At 50.0% G+C, this 10647-nt stretch overlaps 1 protein-coding gene across 1 annotated transcript; it reads left to right on the top strand.

The window, feature by feature from the left end:
• The first annotated feature begins 2316 nt into the window (after positions 1 to 2316).
• Positions 2317 to 6378, top strand: LOC111944904 (uncharacterized). Its single transcript, XM_086858533.1, has 8 exons — positions 2317 to 2846; positions 3143 to 3207; positions 3324 to 3590; positions 4561 to 4751; positions 4835 to 4957; positions 5226 to 5340; positions 5513 to 5650; positions 6028 to 6378. The coding sequence occupies exons 1-8, from the start codon at positions 2729 to 2731 to the stop codon at positions 6040 to 6042; spliced, it is 1032 nt and encodes a 343-aa protein (XP_086714659.1). The 5' UTR covers positions 2317 to 2728; the 3' UTR covers positions 6043 to 6378.
• Positions 6379 to 10647: the final 4269 nt, after the last annotated feature.

Raw genomic sequence — 10647 nt, 5'->3', positions numbered from 1 at the left:
GCAAAAAGCTTCAGCAGAATTGGCCACGATGGCTTTCTCTTGACTTGCCAGACTCACAGGTAAATGCTTGGCAGCTTCAGCTGCAGCCTGTGCCCCTGACTGACTTGGATGGCTGTGCTTGAGGGCAGGCTCGCCTTCCACATTCAGGTGTCCCAAGGCAGCAGCATTGGAGCCATCGTGAGAGAGAGACTCTGATGGGGTACGAGCCCTGTGCTATACCTGCCCTCCCTCTCTTCTGTGAAGGCATCTTAATGACAGATGCGTCAGCTCTGAAACTAAACCCTGGACTTGCTTGGAACAAAGGAAGATACAGCATGCGCTGAAAAAAAGCAGGGACTTACACGGCTCAGTTTTGCTCCCCATTTGGGGAATCACAGAATCCCGGAGCACATTATGTTGCAAAGTATCATAAACATCATTCAGTCTCCAACCACCCTGCCATGGGCACAGCTGGTGTGCAGGCACAACTGTCACTAGAATTGGAAGAACACTTTTCCATGTTGACTTTTTCCTCTCCTGGATTTCAAGCAAAGATGAAAAAATCATCTGGTTACAGGTGAATATTGTAGCTCACAGAACTAGGAGTAGGAGTCTCCAGTGGCCCATGGTGTTTCCATTCAACCATTGTTAGATCATCCAGTTGGAGCTCAGCCCAGTGCATCCCAGGCACAGGCACCAGGCTGGTCCATTTCAGCATCCCAAAGTCTTTGTGGCTCCCTGTGCACCCATTGCCTCCTGAATCCATTCCTGAATTCCCAGTTACTGCTGTGCAGGATGTAAGAACACAGGAATAGCTTGTTTGGCTCATTCTTGCGTTTGCTGCTTCTGCCTAAAGTAATCATCAGGACTATATGCTGATGTAAAGGTATAGCCAAACACCAGGGACTTTTTCTGTAATGTCTAAAACTAAAACTTTGTCTGACTGTTCAGACATACTAAAATCCAGGGTGAAGATGACAGCTTTGGTATGTAAGAATCCTAGAAATTTTGACATGTGATTTTTCTAGTCAAGGATTTTAACGCCAATGTGGAAACCACAAAAATATTCAAACTTGTTATCATTGGCAACCCCTTTGAAATGGCATCAGCAGACCTCCAGGGGACAGGGTATGACAGTGGGGACAGTACTTGGCAGTTCATGGCTTCAGATGTGGGAGATAAATATTTTGCCCTAGTTCAACCCAAAGTTCAAGTTTTCCCAGGGTTTTGATTGACTGGTCATTGCAGGTAAATTTAATAAATGCAAAAGGATGTAAAAGCACAATTTCTGGAGAATGTGCACGAGGGAGAAAATAGGGAGAAAACCTTGAAAACAGTCAGCAGGCTATGGAAAAATGTAAAAAAGTTAAAATTAGAAATAGATGTAGCTCTGTGACTGTTCAGGCAGGACTCTTTGTGTCTGCAGGAAATGTTAGCCTTGCATCAGCTGCACAAAGACAGACACGCAGCAACTGGAGCCTTGAACATCAGAGACTGGGCTAATGTTTCTCCCAGAAAAACAGAGAGAAGATCAGACTGAAACATGACAGTGCCTCCTTACAATCTAACCATCCTAGGAAACTCAGCAGCTGATGGTGTTTTCGTGCTACTGCAAACCCCTTCCATGGAAAGCATCATTCCAGGAAGGAGCAACATCGTCTGACAGATAGCAAGAGTGGCCAGCAGTAGCTCTAGAAGCTGCAGCCAAGACCCCTGCAGGAAGGAGCACAGCCCCCAGTGCACATGGGCTTTGGCTGCCCTGTGGCACAGAAGCCCCCCAGGGGCATAGGTCTCTGGGGCAGGAGATGAGCACCAGCATTGAGAGGGCTTGGGAGATGGCAGATCTGTATTGGTGGGGACTCTGCCACACCTGCTGATTTTAGTGCTGGCTGGGCCCCAGGGCTCGGAGCAGCATTCATGCCTTGACCCACACGTTCCTTGTCTGTGTCACACCTGTGAGTTTAGAATGGCCAGCAGCCGGGACGTGTCCCAAGGAGGCCATGCCAGCTTCTGTGCAAGGCCCTGTGCCCTTCCTGCTGTGGCTGCGTCGGCAGCCCTGGGGGCTCTTTCTGCTGCCCTGAGCCCACAGAGCAGGGCAGCATTTGCTGATGGTCTGAGCTGTTCCTAAAGATCCTGTCAGGCTGTCTTAGACACCTTGGGCAAGGGATTCCTTCCAACCTGGGCCACTTTGGGGGGGATGGGGGCAGAACCAGGGTGCGTGGTAGTGTGTGCAAGGGCCCTTTGTGACACATGGTCACCATGGGATGGAAATGGACAGGGTGTCAGAGGGCCCTTGGTGACACGTGGTGACATAGGAGCTGGCGGTGACAGGACCACACCACAGTGCTCAGTGCACGCGACGGGACAGGACGCACCAGAGTGGTGCTGTGAGGAGCCCCCGCACAGCGCACTCATTTGTGTCTGACCCAAAGCTTTTCTGAAGCATTATTCCTGCAGCTGACCTCATGGTCAGACTGTGTGACTTGGTGACCTGGAGCTTTCCCAAGGCATCTCCAATCCCTGTGGCCTGTGCCATCCAGGCCAGTTCATGGTATTTGGTCACCTGAATCATTTAAGATCCTGTCATTGTGGCAGGAGCCCATGAGACCAGACTGTAGGACTTGCTGTCCTGTAGCCTTTCTGAGCCTTCTCTGTTGCAGGTGCCTTCCAGGCACAACTGCATGAGTTGCTGACTCAGAGATTTCCCAAGGCATCTCTCTAGAAGGTGCCCTCAAGGCCAGATTGTGTCATGGCGGGCAGATTCCTCAGCCTGTTCAAAGTGTTCAGGGGGAAAGAAAAGAAAGGCCCTGGAACTGCCCCAGCACAACCGCCTGAAGAGCTGGAGCAGTTCCAGCCACTGCAGGATGGTGAGTGCCACAGCTGGGCCACAGGGCTGATGGCTGCAAGCCAGCTAGGCCCCATCCCATCCCATCCCATCCCATCCCATCCCATCCCATCCCATCCCATCCCATCCCATCCCATCATCTCATCCCCTGTGGACATGCCCATGGACAGGACAGAAGAGGGGCTGGGGCTGACCCCAGCATTGGCTGTGCTCCATCCCCTGAGCCACCCCAGGGCTGTCTCTGCCTGGAGAGTGCAGGGCTGGGCTGTGTTCTCCGGCCTCTCCCACAGCCCCTCAGCTCTGGCTGCTCTTTGCCAGATGCAGCCATAGACGGGACACAAGAGCAGGACCCTGCCCGTGGCCGCTTCCGCAGAGCAGCACAGGTACCTGCAGCCATCCCCACCTGGGCTGTGTCTGCTGGCACTGCTCAGCCCAGCAGTGGAGCTTGGAGCACTCCATGGAACATGCTTCTCCTCCCTGTTCTTCGTTCTCCTTGCAGAGGTTCCAGAAGTTCCTGCGCATTCGGCATAGAAAGAACAACACCACAGCAGCAACTGAGGGCGCAGCTGAGCCTGACTCCTGGCTGACCGAGCTCCAGGCAGAGCCTGATGTCAGCCCAGATTCAGCTGAGCACCCAGAAGACTCTGACACTGCACTGAGTGATGACAGGGCAAACTCTGACATGGCAGTGACTGGGGACGTGGCCATTCCAAACTCCAGAGAGACTCAGAGCATTGCGAATACTGACAGTGCGCCCCCTCCCACAGTGAGTCATGCACCTAATATGTATTTTTTTGAAAGAGGGGTGTTTCTTTAGAGCAGCAGGTACCCAGCCTGGGGCCAGAACAGGAGGCCTCCCAGGATCATGTGTCCCCTCAAGCCACATCCACAGGGCTCCCTCAGCCTTTGAGGCCAGCACAATGTGGCAGGAAGGGAAGCACTTCTTGGGGGAAGCTGGGGAAGTTGCTGCCTTGGACAGCACTCCATGTCTTCCCCATGCCTCCTCCAGGTGCTAACTATTGTACAGAGCATTCACCAGAGTATCATGTCCCATGTCACTGTGGATGCCAGGCAGCAAATTGACATTATAAGGCTGGCTGAAGAACACCTTGTCAATGTGGTGCTAACCCTCCTGCATTGTGCCCCATCATGTGACATCTCCACGTGCCTTGAGAGCTCAGGGCTCACCAGCCTTTAGGGCCCATCACCCTGCACAGCCTTTCCAATGGGGTCTGCCTAACAGGCAGAGAGGTCCAGGAGCCTCGGGCCCCTCTGTTTCCTGAGGCTGCTGCCAATGCTCCCTCCCTGCCCCTCAGGGCACCGGGGCTCTGTCATCTGGGACCCCACAGCTGTGTAGGGCATGGTGCTGTGACTGAGACACCCCTGACACAGAGCTCTGATCCCACAGAGCTGCTGAAATGATGTGGAGAGCCATAGGCTTGTCGCGACCAACAGTAGAGAAAGTGCTGCCAACACTGCTCTGTGTGATGGAGGATTGGCCTCTGCACAGCATATGCACCTCTGATGGAGACAACAAGGATGTTTTTGCTCTGGCTGTGAGTTCCTGGAGCTGGCCTTTGATCACCCAGACGTTGCTTCTCCAGCCGCTCTCCATCCTCTCCCTGCCTCAGGCGCTGAGCTAGGGGCAGGCCTGCTGCTCCCCCTGTGTCTCCTATTGGGCCCTGCCCCATGGACACCTTGGCTCTGAGCGCTGTCTTTGGGTGCTTCTTTTGCAGGCAACTCTGGTGCTCTGGATGATTATCCAAGTGCCTGAATGCCACGAGGTGGTGATCCTTTATTCCGCCCGCCTGTTTGTGGTTCTGCTGTTCCATGTTGTCATCACCACCCAGCAGATGCCACCAGTGGAAGTTGACATCTTCTGGAGAGCATGCCAGGAGGAATACTGCCTTCCCAGAAAACCCAACAGGTGCCAGTCCTCCTGTCCTTCCCAATGCCTTTGTGACCAGCACCAGTGCACCCAATGTGACCTGGGCTTTACTCTGCACACAGGTTTGCAGTGCAGGCCATGAAGGCTCTGCTCTTCCGACTGGTCATGGAAATGCAATGCAAGTGTGGCTGGGACATGCTGCTCTGTGCTGACACCCAGAACTATGCCATGGGTCTGCAGGCCAGGTGAGGCCCCCTTCTTGCCGCTGCCTCTGAAATAGTGCCCTGTGCTTGGGTTGCCTCACACATTCCCTGTGGTCCTGGGACAGAGGGCCTTGTCACTGAGGGATGGCCAAGCAGACTGGAAAATGCTGGCTGAGGGTGCCCAGAAGGTGCCTCCCCCCAAAGCACCCCCATCCCCTTCAGTGTGGTGAGGAAAGACCAGATCTCTGTGAATCAGTCACGGTCTCTTGCCCCTCCAACTCAGGGTCTTTGTGCCTTTTCCCTCTGATAGGGAGATGCACAGTGCCTCCCTCTCTTTGTGTTCTGGGATTGCACTCCGCCTGCTCCGGCTGCTCAGCAGAGAGGACCCGCTCTGGGATCTGCACTTCCTGGCATTCCTTGTGGAGGTGAGCCTGATGGTCAGCACTACCTTGCTGAGCTGCCTGCCAGCCCTGTCCCCTTGCATAGCCCCAGCTGCCTGGGACGGTGTCCGTGCCCTGTGCTGCTGCCTGGGCCCAGCCCTGCTCACTTCCAGGCTCCTGCCGGCTGGGTCCCCTCTCACTGCCCTGTGCCTTTCAGGTCCTGGATTGCCTGGATTTGCGTGAATGTAGTCACAGCATCCTGGAGATCATGTCAAGGCACCTGCAAAGAAAGTGCAAGCTGAGGCATCGCCTGGCATTCAGAGGCCTTATGGTGCTCAGCAAGTATCCCTTGATGGTGAGAATGGGGCAGCAGCTGAAGCTGTGCTGGGGAAAGAAGTCCCTTGGTCTGGCTGGGCTTTAGGAGCTGAGGCAGCTGCTCCCAGCTCTCCTGCCTCACCTGCCTGAGTGCTTTGGGACAGGCCTTTGGCCTCTGGGCCCAGCAGCAGCAGGGCGGGGTTGCAGTGTGTCATGGGGTGACTTTACTTTTAAGATATGTTCAGGAGCTGTGAGGAAGTTGAAGCTGTGAGAGGCTGATGGGAGTTTTTTCTTGTGATCAATTATTGCTCATTTCTGAGAATTGGTGGCGGTTTTAACTATTGAGAAGTGAGATCAACTTGTGAACACCACCTTAAAATGTAAAGCCAAGGCTCTTTTTTTCTCTTTGGTTTCCAGCTTCTGACGAGGTAACAGGCTCTGTCTCGGCCTCCTCCCCCCCCGCTCCAGGCTGGACAAGGCCACAGAAAGCGGGGGGGGGAGAAACGGAGCCAGCCGGCCTGGCTTGGTTTGCAGTTTCTGCTGCTGAACTGAAACCTGACACCATGAACATCTGCAGCTTTCCAAGACTAACTCTTTTACTACCTGGATGAGACTGACAGATTACTCCTTTTTCCCAGAGAGAGAGAAGGAGGAGAAAGAGAAAGATAACATGAAGAAGACATCATAAAACCATCAAAGATAGTGAAGAAAAGAGTTAAGTTTTAGATGGGGAAGAGAGAATAAAGAGATGCTTTAATTAAGCTGAAATATTTTTCTGTTAAAGCTATGGAGATAGACAATAGTGTTCTGAAAAAAAGCTCCTTTAATTCATGACAGAGTATATTGGGAGGAATAGAGTGGTTCAAAGTGTAGATTTTGAGCAAAGGCTGGAGTAATTGTGATACAGTGAGGTTCTGGAACAGAGGGGAGAAGTAATAGTTGAAGATTTGGGGCCTTGAGAGGCAAAGAGAAAACTTCTGTTTCCAGGGAGGCTCACAGAGACAGATGAAGAGAACTTTTGCCTTTGAATAACTCATCCTTAAAAATGACATCCCTAGACTCATTGACCCATACACACCTCAGAGTGATGTGAAATGGGAGAAGAGGACTGATGACAGATTTCCGGGCAGCTGGCATCAGAGAAATAGAAAGCTATAACAGAAATAGTTTTCTTGTGAGAAACTCCATAGATTAGCAGAAGAAGACTCCTGTTTCTCTACAAAGACTGATGAAAAGACTAGCAAAAATTGAAACTGTTGTAAACACCAAAGTTCCAAGTTTTTTTGTCGCTATGTTGTCATGTAAACAAGAGAATGGTTGGGTAGTAAGGGAAGGAGGGGTTTTCTGGAGGTTTTATTTTGGTTTTCTTATTCTTGTAGTTTTGATAATAAACTTTCTTTATTCCTTTTAAGTTTTAATCCTCTTTTGCTCTTGTTCTAATCCAAATCTCACAGCAAGAAATAAGTAAGTTTTCTAGTGATTTTTTTAGTTGCTGCTTTAAAACCGCAACGTTTATTTGGTGTGTTGACCGGGAAACAAAATTAGCAAATCTAGACCACTACACAGTGCCAGGGTGGTGTTTGCTCTGCAGCTGTTCATGGCTTCCCAGCACAGCCTTGTGTTCCACACAGGCCAGACCTATATGCAGCCAATCTCAAAGCCTTCTTGAGCTGCTGGGTGATGCAGATGAAGATGTGGTCAGCATGTCCCTCTCTGTGCTCAAAAATGTGCTCCAGAACAAATACATCCTGTGCCTCAGTTTTAGAAGACAGGTGTCTGCTAAGGAGGGCAGGAGCCTCCCTTGGAATGAAAGAACGTAGACCCCCTCCCTCTAAATTATTATAATTCTGAAATCAAGGGGCTTTCAGGCAGAGATCTGGGGATAGGAATAACAGTTCTTTACTAGTGTGTATAACCAGGCAAACAAACAATAACTACAGTGTTAGCAACAAAACAGAACCAGGGACCCCGTGACAGCTTTCTCGGCTGAGACGGGAAGGGATGGAGGAGAGGCTTTGCTTCACAAACCCCCTCAGGTGGGCAGTCCCGGTGCTCCTGCAGGGCTCTGAGGAACAGTCAGCTGGAACAGCAGGGATGAGCTGAGATCCTGGGCTGGTGGATGAGGTGGATCAGCAGCTCCGCAGCGGTGCCTGGCACTGCCACACGTCCCGGCAGGACAGAGGGTGCAAGGCCACCAATAAAGAGGGAAGAAGGAGAAGAAGCAGCAGCTCCGTCTGGGTGATGGCGAAATTCCCTTCTCTCCACCGCAACAGCTCCGTGCCCCAAAGTGTCTTTCTCTGAAGCCTAAGAAAGCCCACCAAACTGTCTCCACCCTCCTTTTTTCCTGGCCCCTTCCCACCCTGGGCCCGGCCACTCTTTGTCTTTTGTCAAGCACCCACCAAGTACCCACAGTTAGGTTGTCCCCACAACTAATGGGAAAAGATTCTACGGGCAAGCCAGAATTAAAAAAAAAGGACATCTAACCCCCAACATTATCCACCCCAAATTTTTTCCCATACCAAAATGTTACATCAAATATTAAACCTTTAAATTATACACAAACACACACTACTTTAACTATATACATATGTACATACAGATACAGATACAAGCACAGTGTCATAGGTAGTTTACCCTAAAACGAGGTCCCCTTGAGGTATGCACCAGGTCTCTCCATCCTTTTGCATCACCCACCAGGTGCAACCCGGTCCCTGAGCAGAGACAACCCCACAGATTGGACTGTCTTTGCTGGAGGCAGAATTAACCCGAACAGTTTTTCCCAGCATACCTCTCATATGTACCACTGGAACCTTATCTCCATCTGTCATTCTAAAGGGCTCAGATTGGGCAGGGCCTGCTCGGTTAGTGGAACCTCTGGTGTTCACCAACCACGTGGCTTTTGCTAAATTAATCTCCCAGTTCTTGGAAGTTCCCCCACCCAGTGCCTTCAAGCTGGTTTTAAGCAGGCCATTGCACCGTTCAACTTTTCCAGCAGTGGGTGCATGGTAGGGTGTCGCCCTGAAAACTCAGCTTCTGAGCTTGCTAACATAGTTTTCTAAAGACTTTCCCAGGACAGTAACTGTAAACATAGATATGTGTACATTCTTTCTGCTACACGTCTTGTGATGGGCATCTCTCATGGCCAGTGCAGTGAGAAAGTGTTATCCTGACTGTTATAAATGCAACGGCAGATTAAAGATTAACAAAGATAAATTTATTATAAATTAATAAAGCAACGAACAGCGAGGAAAAACCATAATAAATGGACAGCGCAGCGCTGGGTGGACAGGGTCTATACGCAAGGTATAGGTGTTCCCAAATCCACGTCTGAGGGTTCTCTGGCCTGGGTTTTTATAGGGATTTTATGTCCCCAGGCTAGAATTCCAACCAGTTTCCATTCACCAAGTGTCCCTGATTGTCGGGTGAATGGATTTCCTGGCCTAGAACATTGAATCTGTAAGTGTCCGGGCAGAGTCTCCTCAAATGCAAAGTGAGTCTGTATGTATTTTAACATATTTCATCACAGCAGAATCGAGGGATCCGGGCTAGCGCCGATGGATATCTCGGAGGAGTAGTCTCTTCTTTGTCCTTCTTGATTGAGTTTCTGTAGTATGGGTTTGGCGGGTGTGGTGTTCAATTCTGGCAACGATCATTTTCCTGGGGCTCGTCCCTTTTGTCTTGCTTGATGGTCTCCGGCCGAAATCGGCCGGGCGTTGCCTTTATCTGGAGGTAGACTTTCAGGCTAGTTCTTTTGTTTCTATGATGGCCTGTGTCCTGTCCTTTCCTCCGAGTTGATGAGTCTGCTGAAGCTTGTTATCTGGGGGGGTTCTTTTGCAATCCGTGACTTTGGAAAAGGAATTCTACCTCGACCCGGAGGAGAATTCCTTATTCCATATTTTCATTAGTTATAATTACACATACTTTATTTAAACCTCTTATTCCGAATTTTTATTTACCCAATTCTTTATTACAGTCCCCCACCTAATAATTTGATCACATTAAAAATTCGTGTTTTCATACTTTTTCAGAGGAATATCAGGTTAGATAATGTCGTTTTCCTCTTTGTCTAACTCTTCTACATTTTCTGGGGACAACATATGTTTGTTTTCAAATTCCCTCAATGCTTTAACCGCATTTCTACTCTCTTTTTCTTCTTCTAACTTCATGATTTTTGAAAGAAGGGTAGCGTTTCCTTGTGCCTTTTCTGGGTCTATTGGGAGAGAGGCAATCTGCATTCCTTGAACGACAGAATGTATCAGTCTGATCAGACAAGGAATCAGGCAGGGTAGAAAGATGACTCCGGCAATAGAACATCCTATAAAGAATACTAGCTTTTTCCACCATGCCCCTTGCCCAAAAATTTGATCCCACCAAGAGGCTTGTAAAATCGAATTCCATTTCTGGACGGGTACATGGGCTACTTTCTTTATTTCAGCAGCTAGACCCTTTATAGTTTCTCCGAAGTCATCTATTTCCATGCAACACTCTGACTCGTTATATCTGCCACACACTCCTCCCTCCTCAGCTAGCAAATAGTCGAGAGCGAGTCTGTTTTGGTAGACAAAGGCTCTCATCTGGGAATGTTGTTTTGCTAGGAGTTCCAGGGCTTCTGAAGTGTGGTTTGAAACAACTTCTACCACAGCCTGTAACCTAATGAGCCGATTGAGGAGGTAGATTGGGGTCCTGTATCCCCAGCTGCCATCATTTGCCCATGTTGCCGGTCCATAATATTGTATGATCCTTTCGGCGGGCCATTCCTCCCCCTTCCATTTGTGGTTACCTCCGGCTATTGGTAGCTCCCGTTTCAATTCCCTCTTTTGTCGGGCTAGAGTTTCAAAGAGGGGAGCACCTAAAGACCTGCTTTCATCTTTAGGTAATGTAAAGAAAAAAGGCCGAATTATTCCGAGTGTGCATGACCCCTTCCAATTTCTGGGCAATTCACTGTATGCTTTCTTTCCGCATATCCAGTAAATCCCATCCGGTGCCTTCCAATCTCTGTTAAGTTTTGCCGGGTCCTCCCAATATTCCCTCAGGCCG

The sequence above is a fragment of the Cyanistes caeruleus genome, chromosome 20 (genome assembly GCF_971803275.1).
Source record: "Cyanistes caeruleus chromosome 20, bCyaCae1.hap1.1, whole genome shotgun sequence".
NCBI lineage: Eukaryota > Metazoa > Chordata > Aves > Passeriformes > Paridae > Cyanistes > Cyanistes caeruleus.
The sequence above is the reverse complement of the archived record's forward strand: the minus strand, read 5'-3'. Positions and strand labels throughout refer to the sequence as shown.